The sequence below is a fragment of the Aulonocara sp. 'chitande type north' Nkhata Bay genome, linkage group LG4 (assembly GCF_057382095.1).
Source record: "Aulonocara sp. 'chitande type north' Nkhata Bay isolate Kocher_YH1m ecotype deep benthic linkage group LG4, A_spYH_male_GT1.1, whole genome shotgun sequence".
Classification (NCBI taxonomy): Eukaryota; Metazoa; Chordata; class Actinopteri; order Cichliformes; family Cichlidae; genus Aulonocara; species Aulonocara sp. 'chitande type north' Nkhata Bay.
Genome location: NC_141347.1, coordinates 19,436,871 through 19,457,482, shown reverse-complemented (window position 1 = coordinate 19,457,482; position 20,612 = coordinate 19,436,871). Strand labels below are relative to the sequence as shown.

Sequence of the window (20,612 nt, the reverse complement as noted above, 5' to 3'; positions counted from 1 at the left end):
ACTTCTGCTTTTCTGAGAGAGGTACTGCCTATGTGTCTTTTTGTTTACAGTATTACGGAGCCTCCGACACCTATGAAGCTGTGTTAGCCAACCTGAACATAGTGTTTACTTCCCTCTTCTCCATGGAGTGTGTACTCAAGATCATCGCCTTTGGAGCACTGGTGAGTATTTCTGGGTTTATGTGTGGCGACGATGTACTGCTCTGTAAAAATATGAGAAGCCAATAAGAACATATATACATATTTATTTTCATGCCTTTTTTCTGTATTGAATGAATTTTACCATTTAAAATGAACAGAATGCCCATATACTAAACAAAACAAAAAACTGAAAACGTTTACAGCCAAAAACAGCTCTTCATCTGGGCCTGACTTTCAACTAGATTACCCTGTATCCCCCACTTTCTCCACCAATCTATGTATTACACTGTCTAATGCTATTCGGATTGTTGGCAATAATCAAATGATTTGTTTTTCAGTTACAAAACCAAAAATTTAAACAAATCAGAAGCTACAAAAAATCAGTGATAAAGTTATTTTACCGGCAAAAGATGCAGATGAGAGAAAAAAGTACAGACGAGATAGTTTGACAATGAATGGGAGGTGATAAAGGACAGAGGTGGGATTATAATATATTAACTGAAAAAATGAAAGTGAGTGACATATAGGCGGCCAAAAGAGAAGCAAAGATTAGAGAGCGGGTGGTGAGTAGACAGCATCAGCTCTGATTCATGGATAAACTTATGTACGTATTAGGCATGTCGTAAGCACACATAATCCCAGCCCTCAGAGATATTAGTGTCCGTGTGTGTGTATGTGCGTGCGTGTGTGTGTGTGTCAAAGTGGTTTATTTTAATATCCGCCTCCCTTGCTCTCCCCTGGTCCTTCCACTTGTCTAATGCACAATTTGGCTCCAGGCAATATGTGGGTAAGCAAAGAAGCAGAGGCTTATTAGCATTTTGTCCCGAGTATTACATGACTCGTTGCTTTGAGTGTCCCCACTTATTGAAAGAATGCTTTAGAAAATCTCTAATCAAATATAGATTGAAATTTTTTTTGCATATATATCTATAAATGGAGGGCTATAATAGAATTTTTAAAAGGTTTTGAAACTGAAAGAAATTCAAATTGGTTTTTGCTGTACTATATGTGTTGTTTGATGGATGTTATAGTCTTGTGATGCAGTACAATGTGTCCCTGGTGTGCTGGTATCTTTCCAGCGTCCCTTCACTGATGGTCAATTTGTCTCATCTAATTTCTTTCCTGTTCCTGTCCTACACTGACATTTGTTTTCTTCCACTTTCTTGTTCCCCTTCTGTATTTTTCTGTCCTTGTCTCATTTTCTAATTCTTTACTTCTTACTTTTTTTTCTCCTTGGTATGGTTTTTCATTTAAATATGACTTATACATCCTTTTGCTTGTTATTTTCATGTGATCTGTCTGCGCTCCATCCCGTTGCGTTGCTCAATTTCTCTGTCAATCTTTATCTCTTCCCCTCCTTACTCTTTGTCTGCTTCCTTGCCACATCAATGTTCTTCTGCTTTTTACTGTGTCACTCTTGCCTCATGTCACCTCATATCCTCCTTTTTTCTCCTTTATCCTGCTCGTTGTTCTTCTCTGTCCCTGTCTCGTCTCTTCTTCTTTCTCTCGCTTTCTTGTACTTCTTTTTTCCCTCTCTCTTATGCTGATCACAGAATTATTTCAAAGATGCCTGGAATATTTTTGACTGTGTGACAGTTCTGGGCAGCATTACAGACATCCTCGTTACTGAGCTTGGGGTAAGTACCAGATTTTGAGGTGTCTGTGTACAGATGTTTATGTTTTACACTCCTGTATTGAAAAGTCAAACTGGAAGCAAACAGATGTGATATTACATTAGCATGTTTCTTTCTTAAACAGGCATGACTGAGGTATGTTTGGTGAACTTCAGAATGTGTTTGTGGACTTTCACATCTGCCTCACCATCTAAAAAACATTAAGTAGACAAGACAAGGAGTAAGGAGAGAGCATGAGTTAGAGGCCAGTGTTGAGTTGCTCAGTCATGCATGAGTATCTCTTGAAAGTCTTATATAATTGTCCCAGTTGGTGGGATGGGAATACAGCCAACCAGTGCCGAGCCACTGACAGGCAGGAAGGCAGGAAGCATGCTGATTACCTATAGTGAGCCATAGCCTCTCCAAGCAGCCTTTTAGTTTGTTATAATATTAGGGTGGTCAGTGGGTGCATCAGTTTGCAACTGCATCAGAAGTACCTGAAACAACAACAGCATCAACAACATTATGGGTATATTAAGATCAATGATGAATGAGTGCCCTAGATTTGGTGTGCAGCATTACATTTTTGCTAAATATTGCACCAAATTGCCTGTAATGACACGCTGAACCAAGTAAACAAAATGAGTTAATTCAGTTTATTTAGGACCTGCATTCAGATTTTTCAAATGTTGTATTACCTCACTATGTCCATTAAGGAGATGAAATTGTGTGTCAGTGCATTTATTATGTGATGCATGAAACTGGGTTGAGCATCATTTGTGAAACACTTGTTCAATCCTAAAAATCTATTTAAACGTAGAACCCCAAAAATAGTACATTTGTATAAATCTACATACAGAAGGTAATCAGAGAGACTCAACCTAAAGCTAATATTTGAAGGTTGGTACAAATGTTCTTTGTATATTGTTGGGACATATTTTAAGAAAAGACTCTTGTTGCGTAAGAAGTAAACTCTGAATAACAGATGGTATTGATAGGAATACAGGGTGTGCATAATTATTAGGCAACGTCCTTTCCTTTGGCAAAATGGGTCAAAAGAAGGACTTGACAGGCTTAGAAAAGTCAAAAATAGTGAGATATCTTGCAGAGGGATGCAGCAGTCGCAAAATTGCAAAGCTTCTGAAGCGTGATCATCGAACAATCAAGCGTTTCATTCAAAATAGTCAACAGGGTCGCAAGAAGCGTGTGGAAAAACCAAGGCGCAAAATAACTGCCCATGAACTGAGAAAAGTCAAGCGTGCAGCTGCCAAGATGCCACTTGCACCCAGTTTGGCCATATTTCAGAGCTGCAACATCACTGGAGTGCCCAAAAGCACAAGGTGTGCAATACTCAGAGACATGGCCAAGGTAAGAAAGGCTGAAAGACGACCACCACTGAACAAGACACACAAGCTGAAACGTCAAGACTGATGAAATGAGAGTGAGTTTTTTGTTTGTTGCCTAATAATGCCTAATAATTATGCACAGTAATAGTCACCTGCACACACAGATATCCCCCTAAAATAGCTAAAACTAAAAACAAACTAAAAGCTACTTCCAAAAACATTCAGCTTTGATATTACTGAGTTTTTTGGGTTCATTGAGAACATGGTTGTTGTTCAATAATAAAATTATTCCTCAAAAATACAACTTGCCTAATAATTCTGCACTCCCTGTACATAATCTGTATTTAGGAGATGAAGCCATTTCTTGGACAGAATTAATTTAAGAAGAAATTCAAAAACTATCCCCAATAATGTTGAAGTCAGAGTTGTAGAGTATTTGCAGCTGTAACCAAGAATCAAGAGCCAATGTAACAATTACTACTGAAAGGCTTTTCTCTCTTTTTTTTAACAATTTATAATAATGCAATATAAGCCGTAATAAGTGGAGGCTATGTGCTCTGTATATTTCTTGCCTCAACTACGTGGAAAATCCACCTACATTGCAAACATTACATTATTATAACCACCTCTGCTCTTCTTTGACAGTTGCATCATTACTATATATCACATGACTTTGGCAGTCAGTCCTATTGGGTGGTGTATGAGTTTTTGGTTACCTTGTATGTGGGTCACATCTTAGTACTGTAGCTTGCTTCATTAGAAAGGTTGAGAATTAGTGCCTTTCAAAGAGATGCCCTGTTGTCTCTCCACTCTAATGCCTCACCAATCTTACCATTATTATAAAAATATAGATCCCAATTGATTGAGTATGGTTAGATGATTTCCTCTCCCCTGTGTTGTATTGTTTGTTTCTACCTGCCTGGATAGGAAAATCTTCTATTTCTGAGTTTGGTTTGATTTGACTTGTTTAGCTCCTGGTTATTTTTTTTTTATTATTTATTTATTAGTTTATTTATTTATTAATTGGTACAGAGCGTGAATCTTTGTTCATTTGGTCTTGATTATTTCTACTCAAGATTTCATTCACTTATGTATCGACATACAGTCATGGATTTTTAGAATCCATGTATTTTCTTTTTTCATGCTGCCTTGATTCTTGGTATCAGCATTATGAATGTGTAAAATCTACAGACACTTACCTTTGTGCTAATTTCTCTTTGAATGACTGTTGATTTCTTTCTTGTTTTTATCTTTTCACATGCTTTCTTTAAATCGTCCTCAAACTTAACGACGATCTACTGTAATCTACTTCTCCAATCCCCTTCTCCCCTCAACACCTACTACTTGCTGTGATTCCATCCAATCAAAATGCACTATGATTCCTCTGTGTCCACCCATGACAACTGGCTTGGTCAATCTCTCTGGTTGTTCTTCGAACCAACCAATAATCCAAAAATTTGCTGCTATAAACCATAACTCTGCAACATCCACATGTAGATGGTTTGTAATTTTTTGGAGATCTTATTTTACTGCATGTGTTTCAGCTGCATCCCAGTCAACGTTCTGGCTCTGGAATGTGTACAGTTTGCTTGACTGCTTTGCTATGATCACTCTGAACCCTTAACTTGTACATTTGCGTTTGTTATCTCCCAGCTAGTCACTGTATATCTCCACAAGCGTGTGCTGAAATATATCCTTTACTCAACACTAATATTCGGTTTGTAAAGGATTGGGTTTTAGAAACTACAGTAGATGGTAAAATTTATCCACATATATGTATAAAAGTTGCTGGGAGAGTGTTTCTAGTAACAACATATTAAATCCAAAGCTTTGACAGTGGCAGGAAGAACAAGTGATGCATGTTGCCCATTGCATGCCACTGGCAGAAACCCCTGTACACACAGACACACACAGAAACATGCAGCAATGCAATATAAGCAGTAATTGAATAAAGCCTGCATGTGCTGATACCAGTTACTTTTGAGCACTTCACATCTCAACCTGCAGTCTAATAGATTTATCTGCTAAACTATGTACAGTTTATTAGTCACGTGTTCAGTCTGATGAGAGTGGAAAATGGTAACCTAAAGAAATTCACCTATGTAGTAATGACCTTTGTTGGTCCTTGAACCACCCTCTGCTCTTATTTGACAGTGACATCACTATTGTATGTCACATGACTTTGGCAGTCGGTCCTATTGGATGGTGCATGAGCTGCCGTTTTTGCTTGCCTTGCATTGGCTGCTTTGCCTTGTGTTTGGTTCACATCTGCATGCTGCGGCTTGCTTCATTTGAAACGTTGCATATTTTGCCTTCGGAGAATTAGTGCATTTGGTTGTCTTTCCAAGAAGTGTCCTGAAGTCCCTGCACTCTAACTCCTCACCAGTCCTAACACAATTACTAAAAACATATATCCCAATTGGATGAAACTGGTTAGATCTGGATGATTTCCTTTCCCCTGTGTTGTATGGTTTGATTCTACATTACTGGATATGAAAAGCTTGTTTGGAGCCTTGCTGATTTGAGTTTGGTTTGCTTTGACTTGTTTGGCTCCTGATATTTTTTATTATTATTTGTATTGAGTTTGAATCTTCTTTAATTTGGATTTGACTGTTTTTCTTCTCATTTTTTTTATTCGTCTGTAAGGAAGATTGCCTGCATAATTTGAAGTACGACTAACTATTTTCCTTCCCTTTCCATTCCCCAATCCCCCCTCTTGTTCCCTTTTCACAATCCTTTATTTCTGTTCTCTTTCCCTTGCTTTTCCCTTCCTCAACTCCCCCATTTCTCTGGTTATACTGTGGCTGTATTGTAGAATAATTTCATCAACCTAAGTTTCCTAAGGCTGTTCAGAGCAGCTCGTCTCATCAAACTGCTGAGACAGGGAGAAACCATCCGAATCTTGCTCTGGACCTTCGTTCAGTCTTTCAAGGTTTGCTTCCAATTATACAGCTTATTACCCTGAAAAATCACATGCATTGATATGTGTAGACGCTACATGTCAGTGCAGTGTATTCATTGTATAGATCCCTTCCTTTTACAAAAGAGGTTTTGGTGCAGTGCAAAAGTATATTAAAAAAAAGAATTTGATTTTGATTTGAACCTTATATTAAACTGTAAAACGTGTTGTTAAAAGGCATTATTCATTTTAAATTGGCTGCCAGCAATTCTTTTAGAGGAAGCTGTTCCTAACATTGGTAGCATTGTTGTGCTTAAAGGTACAGTGTACAGTGGGGCAAAAAAGTATTTAGTCAGCCACCGATTGTGCAAGTTCCCCCACTTAAAATGATGACAGAGGTCAGTAATTTGCACCAGAGGTACACTTCAACTGTGAGAGACAGAATGTGAAAAAAAAATCCATGAATTCACATGGTAGGATTTGTAAAGAATTTATACGTAAATCAGGGTGGAAAATAAGTATTTGGTCACCTCAAACAAGGAAAATCTCTGGCTCTCACAGACCTGTAACGTCTTCTGTAAGAAGCTTTTCTGTCCCCCACTCGTATGAATGGCACCTGTTTTAACTCATCATCTGTATAAAAGACACCTGTCCACAGCCTCAAACAGTCAGACTCCAAACTCCGCCATGGCCAAGACCAAAGAGCTTTCGAAGGACACCAGGAAAAGTATTGTAGACCTGCACCAGACTGGGAAGAGTGAATCTACAATAGGCAAGCAGCTTGGTGTGAAAAAATCAACTGTGGGAGCAATCATCAGAAAATGGAAGACATACAAGACCACTGATAATCTCCCTCGATCTGGGGCTCCACGCAAGATCTCATCCCGTGGGGTCAAAATGATCATGAGAACGGTGAGCAAAGATCCCAGAACCACACGGGGGGACCTGGTGAATGACCTGCAGAGAGCTGGGACCAAAGTAACAAAGGTCACCATCAGTAACACACTACAACGGCAGGGAATCAAATCCCGCAGTGCCAGACGTGTTCCGCTGCTGAAGCCAGTGCATGTCCAGGCCCTTCTGAAGTTTGCCAGAGAGCACATGGATGATACAGCAGAGGATTGGGAGAATGTCATGTGGTCAGATGAAACCAAAGTAGAACTTTTTGGTATAAACTCAACTCGTCGTGTTTGGAGGAAGAAGAATACTGAGTTGCATCCCAAGAACACCATACCTACTGTGAAGCATGGGGGTGGAAACATCATGCTATGGGGCTGTTTTTCTGCCAAGGGGACAGGACGACTGATCCGTGTTAAGGACAGAATGAATGGGGCCATGTATCGTGAGATTTTGAGCCAGAACCTCCTTCCATCAGTGAGAACTTTGAAGATGAAACGAAGCTGGGTCTTCCAACATGACAATGATCCAAAACACACCGCCCGGGCAACAAAGGAGTGGCTCCGTAAGAAGCATTTGAAAGTCCTGGAGTGGCCTAGCCAGTCTCCAGACCTCAACCCCATAGAAAATCTGTGGCGGGAGTTGAAAGTCCGTGTTGCTCGGCGACAGCCACAAAACATCACTGCTCTCGAGAAGATCTGCATGGAGGAATGGGCCAAAATACCAGCTACTGTGTGTGCAAACCTGGTAAAGACCTATAGTAAACGTTTGACCTCTGTTATTGCCAACAAAGGTTATGTTACAAAGTATTGAGTTGTATTTTTGTTATTGACCAAATACTTATTTTCCACCCTGATTTACGAATAAATTCTTTACAAATCCTACCATGTGGATTCATGGATTTTTCTTTCACATTCTGTCTCTCACAGTTGAAGTGTACCTCTGGTGCAAATTACTGACCTCTGTCATCACTTTAAGTGGGGGAACTTGCACAATCGGTGGCTGACTAAATACTTTTTTGCCCCACTGTATGTGTATCATACAAAGGAGCCAAGAGAGGACGGAGGTCTTCATATTTATTTTCACTGCATGTTTGAGGTTAAACTTTTAACTTGGATTTCAAAACAATGGTTTTCAGAAATTTCTGGAGTCCATGGAGGGATTTTCATAAGACCAATAGAGGCACTTACAGTGGGGCAAAAAAGTATTTAGTCAGCCACCGATTGTGCAAGTTCCCCCACCTAAAATGATGACAGAGGTCAGTAATTTGCACCAGAGGTACACTTCAACTGTGAGAGACAGAATGTGAAAAAAAAATCCATGAATTTGTAAAGAACTTATTCGTAAATCAGGGTGGAAAATAAGTATTTGGTCAATAACAAAAATACAACTCAATATTTTGTAACATAACCTTTGTTGGCAATAACAGAGGTCAAACGTTTACTATAGGTCTTTACCAGGTTTGCACACACAGTAGCTGGTATTTTGGCCCATTCCTCCATGCAGATCTTCTCGAGAGCAGTGATGTTTTGGGGCTGTCGCCGAGCAACACGGACTTTCAACTCCCGCCACAGATTTTCTATGGGGTTGAGGTCTGGAGACTGGCTAGGCCACTCCAGGACTTTCAAATGCTTCTTACGGAGCCACTCCTTTGTTTCCCGGGCGGTGTGTTTTGGATCATTGTCATGTTGGAAGACCCAGCCTCGTTTCATCTTCAAAGTTCTCACTGATGGAAGGAGGTTTTGGCTCAAAATCTCACGATACATGGCCCCATTCATTCTGTCCTTAACACGGATCAGTCGTCCTGTCCCCTTGGCAGAAAAACAGCCCCATAGCATGATGTTTCCACCCCCATGCTTCACAGTAGGTATGGTGTTCTTGGGATGCAACTCAGTATTCTTCTTCCTCCAAACACGACGAGTTGAGTTTATACCAAAAAGTTCTACTTTGGTTTCATCTGACCACATGACATTCTCCCAATCCTCTGCTGTATCATCCATGTGCTCTCTGGCAAACTTCAGACGGGCCTGGACATGCACTGGCTTCAGCAGCGGAACACGTCTGGCACTGCGGGATTTGATTCCCTGCCGTTGTAGTGTGTTACTGATGGTGACCTTTGTTACTTTGGTCCCAGCTCTCTGCAGGTCATTCACCAGGTCCCCCCGTGTGGTTCTGGGATCTTTGCTCACCGTTCTCATGATCAGTTTGACCCCACGGGATGAGATCTTGCGTGGAGCCCCAGATCGAGGGAGATTATCAGTGGTCTTGTATGTCTTCCATTTTCTGATGATTGCTCCCACAGTTGATTTTTTCACACCAAGCTGCTTGCCTATTGTAGATTCACTCTTCCCAGTCTGGTGCAGGTCTACAATACTTTTCCTGGTGTCCTTCGAAAGCTCTTTGGTCTTGGCCATGGCGGAGTTTGGAGTCTGACTGTTTGAGGCTGTGGACAGGTGTCTTTTATACAGATGATGAGTTCAAACAGGTGCCATTCATACAGGTAACGAGTGGGGGACAGAAAAGCTTCTTACAGAAGACGTTACAGGTCTGTGAGAGCCAGAGATTTTCCTTGTTTGAGGTGACCAAATACTTATTTTCCACCCTGATTTACGAATAAATTCTTTACAAATCCTACCATGTGAATTCATGGATTTATTTTTCACATTCTGTCTCTCACAGTTGAAGTGTACCTCTGGTGCAAATTACTGACCTCTGTCATCATTTTAAGTGGGGGAACTTGCACAATCGGTGGCTGACTAAATACTTTTTTGCCCCACTGTATTAATTGTGAGATATTCCACCAGGTGATAGATAGATAGATAGATAGATAGATAGATAGATAGATAGATAGATAGATAGATAGATAGATAGATAGATAGATAGATAGATAGATAGATAGATAGATGCAGGATCTAGCTTATTAGTTAACATTTATTGTGTCTCTTTTCAGGCACTGCCTTATGTTTGCCTCCTCATTGCCATGCTGTTTTTCATCTACGCCATCATTGGGATGCAGGTGGGTGAGAACCTCAACCTAAAACTTGCTCCAGTGCTGCTGGGATGCATTAAATATATTTTATAGTATAACTATAATGACGAGGAGTGCAGCATACTAAATGATAGTGAAAAGAGTGATCATATTTGGAGTATAATAGCAAGAGAAGGAACATTACAAAAATGTCAAAATGGGATTTATGTCTTAGTTTCAGATTGTTACTTATAATCTTTGTTCCTGTATGTTTTTGTGGCAAAAAAGACTAAATGTTCAGCGATCAACAACCATCGTCTAGTTTTCACTTTTAACAGTATCATTGTGTTTGACAGCTGTTTGGGAATATTGCAATTGAAGAAGTTGGAGACAGTGCCATCAACCAACATAACAACTTCAGGACCTTTGTAGAGGCTCTTATGCTTCTCTTTAGGTGCTTTTATATGTAACTCTGTAAACCTATAATATACATTTCCATGCATGCCCCAGTCTCTCTTGAGGTCATTCAATTCTGGATAGGTAAAATAATCTTTTTGTATGTTTGAAGGAGTGCAACGGGTGAGGCATGGCATGAGATCATGTTGGCGTGTCTTGGGGGTAAGGACTGTGACCTCAAGTCAGGGAATGTAGATCCAGATTGTGGCAGCCAGTTTGCCTACCTCTACTTTGTGTCGTTCATCTTCTTCTGTTCATTCTTGGTGAGCCCCCGGGTTATCCCAGTTACTGATCGACATAACATAATATAACATTACATGACACAACACAGTGCAATGCAATGTCACACAGCATGACAAAACACATTATAACATACACATAACTAGGGATGGCATAACACGACAGCACAACATAAGATGACTTGACAAAACTTAACATAACATCATGTGACCGATCATAACATCGTAACATAATGTATCACGATATAGTATATCATAACGTAACATGAAATACCACATTGTAACCTGACATATCGTAAAATTGCATGACATAACTTGGTATAACGTAATATGACATAATAAGACATAACAAGACTAACAATAACATAAAATTGTCCATCTTTTAGTTAAAGCTGATTAAGTAAATTAGCATTTCACGTCACAGCTATTAAACCAGTGATTTTGTGAAATCAGTGGCTGTTTGTAACTTTTTTTGTAACTTTTCTGTTTGTATGTGTGTCGCTGTGTGTGTTTGTGTGCATGCATGCGTAGATGCTGAATCTGTTTGTAGCTGTTATCATGGACAACTTTGAGTACCTGACTAGAGATTCATCCATACTAGGACCTCACCATTTGGATGAGTATGTCAGGATATGGGCGGAGTATGACCCTGCTGCCTGGTGAGTTATATAACGCCTATACTCAGGTGTAAAGAGGCACAAGCACAAGGAACAGATCTGTTTACACATGTAGTACTTGCACATATATTCATAAAATTATACTTTTAAGAGTTTGTACATACAACAACAAAGACACTATTTAAAACCTGATATTTAGACACCTTTAATGCATCTTTTTCTCTATATTTTAATAAGCTTGCCCACACAGAGAGACGCAAGAAGTTAAAGCGGCTACTTCTCCTTAATTTTGAGATTTTCTTTTCTTTTTTTGGTGTGAAGACTTTTTTTTAAAGTGATACAGTGAACAAGAGAATTGAACACATACAAGCATCGGCTTTTTAAAACATTAATTTACTAAAGAAATAGCTGCAAGGGGGCTGTAACGGATCTGAGTATAACCTCATCAGACATCTGGTTATCTCTCTCACACCGTACAACCCCTCCCACTCTGTCCTCGCCTTTATTGTAAACTCCCTTCACCCCTTCCTAACACTCTCCCTCTTCTGGAATCGGTATACTGTCAAAAACTTAACACGGCAACGTCTACACTCGAAACTGAAGCTTCCGTGTAGTCCAAATGTATATTGTAGACATGCTAAGTTTCATGGTATCTGTATTCCAGTGCCTGTGTTTTTCCCTCATGCCTTCCTATAGAATGCACTACTATAAATAGAAAATACAAATAATATGGTGTGCAATAAATATGCTGTGCACCATTTCTATTGTACAGTTGTGTTAGGATTGCCTTTCTTGAGACTAACATGCTATTTTTTAACCTCTAAGGAAACCAAGTAATAAACAAAGAAGAAGAAGAGAATACAATAAGAAGGCACTGTTTAGGACAACTTTAAACAGAATGTGCCATTCAGTTATGTTTCTGCTATTTCTGTATGTGCATGTAGAGTTTGTATAAGTGCATTCAAGTGATGTCGTAAGAGTCAGTTTTTACAGTTCTTCTATATTGTAAAGTATTTCCAGATACTGTGTTCTTGTCAATCTTGTATTCTTCCTCCCAATGTCCCCTCTTCTTTCTTGATGTGTGTGCCTGTGTGTGTGCGCGTGCATGTGTTTTTCTTGTGTGTGTGTGTGTGTGTGTGTGTGTGCGTGTTTGTTAACTCCCTGTATTCTTCTTGCAGCGGGCGCATACATTATAAGGACATGTACAGTTTATTACGAGTTATCGACCCGCCTCTTGGCTTAGGCAAGAAATGCCCCCATAGGGTGGCCTGCAAGGTTTGACTTCCATTCAAACAAAACTTCTTAAATCACTCTTGCTAGCCACAGCATCCAGGAATGGAGTGAATGCCGCTTTGTTTTCTTCTTCATTTCAACTTTACAACTTTGTTTCCACCATTATCGACTTGCATTCTGAACTGCCGAGAGAATGTGCGGGACAATGCAGACACCCAGAGAAGCATGCGAAATGCATTAACCGAAATAGGGAGGGGTAATTCACATCAAGGCGTTTTATCATGTTGGAAAAAATAATCTTTTTTTTTTTTTAATATATGAGCTTTTTTTTTCCTTTTGCTTGCTGTGGAGACATGGCTATAATGTAGCAAGCTACGGTCGCCCACTGTAGTGTTGCATTGTTCTTGGTTGTTGGGGGGTTGGGGGAACGACAGAAACTGCATTGACACTTCTTCCCTCACTCCTTCCTCTTCCTTTTCCTCTCCTGTCTGAGCAGGAGCAGCTTGGCGCCCGCTGTCAGGCTCTGCCTGTTCTGTTCTTGCACAGAATTATCTTCTGATACTACAAGAGGATATTTATTCCTTAAATTCTTCCTCTTGCTCGCCTCCCTATCCACTGTCATTTACCCTGTTCTCTGATATGACAACCTGTTAGAGAGTACTGTTACTCAAAGAGAAGCCACACAGCCAAAACAGTCTCTCCAAATCCTCCCAATAACCTTGTCTCTCTGTTGTTGTTTTTTTTTAAACATTGTTTCAGTCATCTCTCTCTCTCTCTCTCTCTTGCTTTCTGTCTATCTTTCTCTAAAATCTTTTCTGCTACTCTTTCACTCTCTCTCCATTGTATTTCTCCTTCTTGGAATATCTGCATCTCTCTCTTTCTTGTTAACGGGGTGGTGGCATGGCTGATGATGCAGTGGCAGGATCAGTTGCAGGGAAATGTATGACATGCTGAGGCACATGAGTCCTCCACTAGGCCTCGGGAAGAGGTGTCCAGCTCGGGTGGCCTACAAGGTCAGAAAGGCCCCCATCTTCACCCAAGTCTTCTATGGGTGATGTGGGTTTTTTGGGGGGGAAGGCTATCTAGAACAATGATTTAAATTATCAACGTGGTGTAAACTTTTAGTGTCATTGTTTCTTTGGTTCTGTTCCTGTTTCTTTTTGTGGAAAGTGGGGGTGGGCTGGTCGGTGTTGTGACGTTGTGTGGTGATGTGGGACTTGTGGGTGGAGGTAGCAGGATGGTTAGGTTGACGGGTTTAGATAAGGGGTCTGTATCCACAGGAGGGGATGACAAAGAGGGACCTTCTCAGCTCATTTGCACCGTGTACAGCTCACATACACAAAAGCACAAAAGGCACACACCTCACGATTAGTAGTGTCCTCGTTTAACTGTATAGATCAATGCTGTATGAAGACATTAAGACACCTATTAAGCAGATAAACGTGTCACACATGTAGGCACCCTTCAATACATACACTTACACAGAAGCATGCGTGTGCAGCAGGGCTTGGAAGGTCCATTAGACTTATGTCCTCTGACTCGTTCCATCCTGTGGATGAGGTAGACGCATACACAGAAACACACAGAAATAGGTCATATCAACCTACACAGATATTTTCTGTTACTTCTCATGGTAGAGAGAGCAGAAGGGCTTGTGTCAGTGATGTGTTTTCCTCAGAGAGCCTTTGGTTGCCATACAGAAGCAGTTCTTTTTCTGTCACCCTTCATGTAGCAGCTCCAAGCCCCCAAGCAGCCTTTTCTATCTGCAAGTCCAATCTTCTCTTTGTCCTTTGGTTCTGTCGTCAATGCAGTTCTATTCTGTTTCCAGCCCCCCCCCCCCATTATCTCTGCATATTGCTCCCTTCTCCACACATGTACACTCCCTCACTTTCCCCCCTGCATGGCCAGTCCCCACCAACACCACCGCATCACTCCTGCACATGCCCTATTTGTCAAGTACAATACAGGTGCAATGGATATCATGCAAACCGTTAGATTAAGAATATACTAAACATTAATAACACATTTACATTACATGCTACACGTGATCAGGTTAAAAAAAATCTTTTTCAGATTACTGTTAGCCTGAGGAGGCAGCAAGCCACACAATCTGTAGGCACAGACGATCACTCCATTGCTTTCTCCACCTCCCACTTCTCTTCCAGTAGAGCTGGGGCAAATAGTGCAGAGATTTTACATGATTTAAAGCTGCATGTGATTAAACACGTTTATCCGATTACATAAAAGAAGTCAAGATTGCTGACGTTGTGATCTGATACAATGTGCTATTTGACCCAAGCTTTTTAACTCTCTACTTTTCTGTTTTTTAATTGAACATTTTATGTTTAACACCCGCCATCATCCAACTTGGGCCTATAAACTTTCAAACTATGAGCCTCCTTCCTGAAATGTAAAAGTAAAAATACCAAAATGTATCCTGGTAGGTGTGCTTAGCATTCTATAATGCTTTTTATGCATGGTTGAGCATCTTTGTCTTCTCTGATAAATATTACTAGATCCAAATTTATTTAGCATAAGTCTCAATTTGCTTTCCAGGCGAATCTAAATCTTAACTAGGACCTTCCATCCAGTCCACCTAATAGCTATCCTTTTAGTGTCGCTGCTTTTAACCCTTGATCTATTCTCTCCTGAAGAGAGACAGCATGGCTTTTCAGGCAGGACTGCTTGCTTTATTTTTTTTCCCTTTACAGACACAGCCAACTAAGTATGGCAGTGATTCCTTTTCTTTTTTTACATTACATTGTTTTGACTTTTATTTTTCTATTTTCGGTCACTTTTTCTCTTTATGTGCTCCAGCTCATAACCTATTGATTTTTCTTTCTCTATCATCTCTTTCCCTTAAGCTTTCCCTTTCAGTTCTTATTATATCTGTTTTCTGGCAGAAGAAATATTTCGCTTCACCTCATATTTCCTACACACGCCTGGATTATGTTCACCTGAAAAATCATTACGCGTCTTAGCACCAGAACAACGCTTCCATGGTGGGCTTTTTTTTTTGTTTTTGTTGTTGTTGTTGTTTTTTTTCCTCTTTTTCCACAGAACGCTGCTCTCTCTCACCTATTAACCCTTCGAGTCTATACCCATTTGTTCACACATTTGACATCAGAAAATGTCAGCGTAGCCTCATTGTCTACTATTTTTCTTAATGCCTCCGATAACAGCCACATTAAAGCAACTCACAAACTCATTTTAATGTCGCCAACAGAGGATGCTTTCTGTGTACAGCTGCACAGCTGCTTGTCCTGTGAGGCATATTGTGCCTGCATTGCATGCTGCATGGGGGTGGAATGCGCAAGAAGGATTTGGGGGGAAAGACGGATTAAAGGAGAGGCATATTTTTGGAATGTGGGGACGGGGGAGATGCATGGTGCGCTGCATGTCTTGGATGTCGCCGGGTTGTTGTCTTTTGTCACCAAACATGCATGAACATCACTCTGTTAGTTGATGTAAATCGTATTATTCGTGTGTGTTTGTTACTAACCAACAAGACCCGCAAAGGATAAAACCAATAAACAAAAACCACAGTGTTCCTCTTTCTTAGACCAGTCCCTCGGTTGGCTTATTGGTTTATCATCTGGTCTCTGTTGTTTTCACTGTGAACCTCCAAAGCACTAGGGGGAGCTCTGGATAATAGTAACTGCTGCTCAGCCTGTTCCTGGACAGTTATGAAGCAAATAAGAATGTGATTCTGAAAAAAGTCTCCACTAATCAATTTGTGACTTAGATGTTTAAAAATGAACAAGAATTTGGGCATTACTACGACTCTCTTGTCACTTCAGCACTCATAATCACATATGCGCCTAATTTGACACTTAAGTCTGAGCCACTATAGGCTGACAGACAAAGTCAGGGCCTGCTGCAGATGCTATGCACAGCTCCTTCAACTTCCGAACCCACCCCCTCTTCCCTTCTACCCACTCTCCTTCCCTGCTACAAGCTCAGAGCCCTTCCCCCTTTTCACCTGGAGGTTCCACATGCACCCCACCTTCTCCTCAATGTTCTTACTGCCTGACTGGCTTCCTCGCAGAGATTGCTCCGTATGGATCTGCCCGTGGCTGATGACAACACGGTCCACTTCAACTCCACTCTCATGGCCTTGATCCGCACAGCGCTGGACATAAAGATTGCCAAGGGTACGGACAATTTGACTTTCACTTGTCACATTTTCACATGCTTTCTTCTTCCTTCTCTCTTAACCCCAACATCCTCAAAGCAGAATTGTCTTTTCTGTGCTGAACCAGAAACTTCGAACTCTTCTTGATGCTCAATCCTCTATACAGCAACTGATGTGTTGTTATTTCCAAGGCTTTAGATTCTATATGTAGAACTTTTCTAGATTTAGCGTGAGGCTGAAGGTGAGACTGAATGTAGCTCACAAAGTTGATTGCTTGTGTTTCACTTCAGTTGTGAGCTTATATTAATTACATGACTAATAAAAGGAACTTTTTTTTTTCTGTTTGTCTGTTTCCATGTTTGTATGTCTTTTCCCCCTTTTCCTTTCAATCTGAATGGCTATAAACAATGTGTGTAATTTTGTGTGTATGGGTAAACTTTCTTAATGTGCATTTTTCTGTGTTTTGTGTTCATTTGTGTTCTCATACTTGGGCATGGATGTCCATACATGTGTGTGTGTGTATCTGCATGTGTGTGCATGCTTCTGTTTTTTTAATGAATATGTCTAGGTGGTATCGACAAACACCAGATGGATGCAGAGCTAAGGAAAGAGATGATGGCAATCTGGCCCAACCTCTCCCAGAAGCATCTGGATTTGCTGGTGACACCACACAAGTGTAAGTGACCAGAGTTTGGGTAAACCACAGCAGTGCCATTTTCTGCTACCACCTAATGCTCCACCATTGTTCCTCTCCATGCCCCCTGAGGTCTGCTTCTCCAAACCAGTCTTTTTCCAGTGCTGCACCCTCTGAATTAGCTTTCACATCTGTCTCACACATCAGTACTCAGATTGTGTGAAAATGATCATGAAAAAACAGAAGCACAGAAACAAGCTGCATGGTAGACACAAAACAGCTCCACACACCCACGCAATAGTGCAGTATCTTGAAGTGGAGATCAATAAAACTGACTGAGACTGAACTACACAAGGACAACAGCTCTTGACTGAAAAAACCCTTTCTCCATCATCACTGAATATATCAAAAATGTCCAATGGGTGGCAGTGCAATAATACAGTCTCCTGCAATTCCAATCCATTACACTCCTCCCCTAATCCCCAATTATCCAAAACAAGGAGAAAAAAAACTTCATTAAATAAACTACAACACTGGTTCAAAGATTCAGTCTTTCAGGTGGTATTCGTACTTGTTAAAGGCAGTGCTCTGCTTGTTGTTTCTCTGTAGAAACTGGAGTCTGTTAACTGCTACATACCCTCAGAAGTAACCTGAGCTTACTGGGATGAATTTTGGTTGATTGTTGCAGACCACTTCTTCTGGTTATCCATAAGAAGCTAAAAATTATGGAAATGTGAAATACCCACTTGAATCATGGGGAAGTCATGCTTGCCCATCATATTGCCACAGGGGCTGGCCGCTTCTATCACAGCAGCGGAGCCTCAGCCTGTCATTTCCTGGCATGTGCTGCAGTTCTTTACCACCACCCCTTTCCAGATGGAGCCACCACAACTAGCTTCTTGCAAATGCTTTCATGTGGCAGATGGCCACATGTTCGCGATGTAGGCCATTCAGCGTATTTGCTCTTTGAACTGTAGGAGCTATGACCGTCACTTCCTAGAAGACCCATCTTTGAACCACACACAGCCCAGTTGGATGTCTATAAGAATGTCTCGAGTGCGTCATCGTGTACGTGATTTGGCCATCTGTTCTAAGACCTTCGTGAGTGAGACAAAAAAAGTAATATTCTTCTTCTTTACCCGTATCACTGCTTCCCATCTAAAGAAATGTATCTGCATTTTCATTTCCTGATGACTTTCAATAATACTCTGTCATGGTTAAATACTGTAAGTATGGATACCCAATGCTGCTTTTTCAATGCAGCCAGAGTGGGGATGGCTGGCTCTGTGCCCGGGAATTGCCAAGAGTGCTCTCTAATCATTAATGAGGGTAAACTTCCTCCTGTAATAATATTTATGAAACTTCTTTCCTTCGGAGAATGACAGAGTGTACTTTCTTATGCATTTGGGCGTATTTCCTCTCTGACTCACTCATGACGTAAATTCAGCTGACTTTTCCTCACGTCCCTCCATCAAATGAATAATGACAGTAACAAGTAACAGACCCTGATGATTTATTTCGGGCTAGCTGCAGCGACTTCCTGCTATGATTGTGAACTACTGCTGTGTTGCTTTTTGGCATTTTTAATGCTGCCTCACACTTAAAGGGCTTTCTTTGCATGCTACAATACAGTACATGGAAAAATTCTGCATGCGTTGGCCATAATAGGTCAGCAGCCCAAGAAAAAAAAGGTAGTTGTGAACTTTTGCTAGTTCAGGGTTACAAGACTGAAGCTACCATCTGTGTCCAACAGGTGGCGGTAAAGTATTCATTTGCAATCACAAAATTACAAAATGAATACTGCATTTTTTTCCCTCCTTAAACTCACAAACGCAAGAGTCACCATTCCTTAACATTCACACTTCTACCCATTTCTGTGCCTGAGATCAGAGGGTGTCCTACTATAGATAAACCTTCTACAGATGTCTTTTCACTCCGTGGCAGGCAGCTTTATAGACTAGGGGCAAATCTCTCTTTTTACCATTAGTTATATTGAGGAAAGTATAAATCAGTAGTTGCTCTCATTCTGTGATGCCTTGATGTGCACAGATTGTATCTCTTTTTAAACAATTTTAATCATTTTACTGGAGACCACAGTTTGTTTAATATTACACACTAAACACGAGCCATATATCAGAAGGAGATTGTTCAGTTACAGTGATAGGTTTGTAGCTTGTACCTATCCGCTGGAACGTTGAACACAATATAATTACACTGCAAAGCAAGACACAAGCAGGCTGGTTTACTCATGCATGAGGGAAATCTGGCTGGGGCCGAGTGTCGTCCCACCACCTAGCCTCCGTCAGACTCTCAGCCAGGCTCCCCATAGCACTCCTTTTATTGTGGTTACATGAATATGCATAGGGTCATTAACATATGACATCTTACATAGGTATACATGTGAACAAAGAATAGTGTGTGTGTGTGTGTGTGTGTGTGTGTGGGGGGTCCAGATGTGACCCTGTGAAGACTCCCCAAAGCTGGTGCCAGGAGTCTAGCGGTCCATCTGAACAAAGGGCTCTTATACTTAAACAGATATATGTGTGCTTGCTATACCATAAATCAACAAGAAAAGATAAACTCTCCTAGGGAGTATGTGATTTATACCAAGGACACTCTAGAAGAACGGATGCACTCCCTAACACACAGAGCTGTTCCTTTAGGATGAAACATCCTTTCAATCCACCAATGATTATATACACTTCTAAGCATATATGAGTAAATATTTCTAAGCATAAATGACAATCAACAATACAAATCTAACATACAGCATTGTACTTGTGACACATAGAAGTGTTTTTTAGAGTTAACTGAAGTTTTTAATCAGCCTGGCAGTGAAAAGACTATTTTCTCGTATGTTCATGTATGCAAGTGCTTCCTGTGCGCTTGCCTCACACCTCTCTACCATTCCTCATGCTCAAAGACCAAAGAGCCTGATCCTGCAGGGTAACTTGTCATTCTCTCTGCAGCGACCGACCTGACAGTGGGGAAAATCTATGCCGCCATGATGATCATGGAGTACTACCGGCAGAGCAAGATCAAACGTTCCCAGGCTCTTCGTGATGAGCAGGTACTGCCTGTCTCCAGTGAAGTAACACTCTACCTGCATCCGATCCTTTAAAATTAAAGGCAGACTGACGTGCTGAAACCGAGGCCACAGGTCTGTAACTTCATCTATACAAGCCCGGACTGTGACAGCATTCGTTCAGATTAGGGAAGCGTGTCCATTCAATTACCTATAAAGGCAAACGCAATAACTTCACAAAGGTAATGCTCAGAAACAATGCTGCCACCTTCTGGGCAAAGTTTGTTACACTAGCACTGAAATTCTTGAGGAAAAAAAAAACATTTTCCTCATACAGAATGTAGCAGGTTATTTTTTTCACATTAAGCTAAAATGTTGTCACAATCCCAAATGTGCCCATGCCTGAACCT

The 20,612-nt window shown here is 40.8% G+C and overlaps 1 protein-coding gene across 11 annotated transcripts in view; it reads left to right on the top strand.

Moving 5' to 3' along the window:
* cacna1aa (calcium channel, voltage-dependent, P/Q type, alpha 1A subunit, a) overlaps positions 1-20,612 on the top strand; it is a 90,088-nt gene that overhangs the window by 56,680 nt on the left and 12,796 nt on the right. For all 11 annotated transcript variants that reach the window (XM_086288931.1, XM_086288927.1, XM_086288926.1 and 8 more), the window contains 11 exons: positions 51-161; positions 1,694-1,777; positions 5,915-6,031; positions 9,846-9,911; positions 10,220-10,317; positions 10,432-10,582; positions 11,090-11,217; positions 12,354-12,450; positions 16,457-16,562; positions 17,112-17,219; positions 20,147-20,247. In XM_086288931.1, the coding sequence (XP_086145057.1) occupies positions 51-161; positions 1,694-1,777; positions 5,915-6,031; positions 9,846-9,911; positions 10,220-10,317; positions 10,432-10,582; positions 11,090-11,217; positions 12,354-12,450; positions 16,457-16,562; positions 17,112-17,219; positions 20,147-20,247 (1,167 nt within the window). The remainder of the gene's footprint in view (positions 1-50; positions 162-1,693; positions 1,778-5,914; positions 6,032-9,845; positions 9,912-10,219; positions 10,318-10,431; positions 10,583-11,089; positions 11,218-12,353; positions 12,451-16,456; positions 16,563-17,111; positions 17,220-20,146; positions 20,248-20,612) is intronic.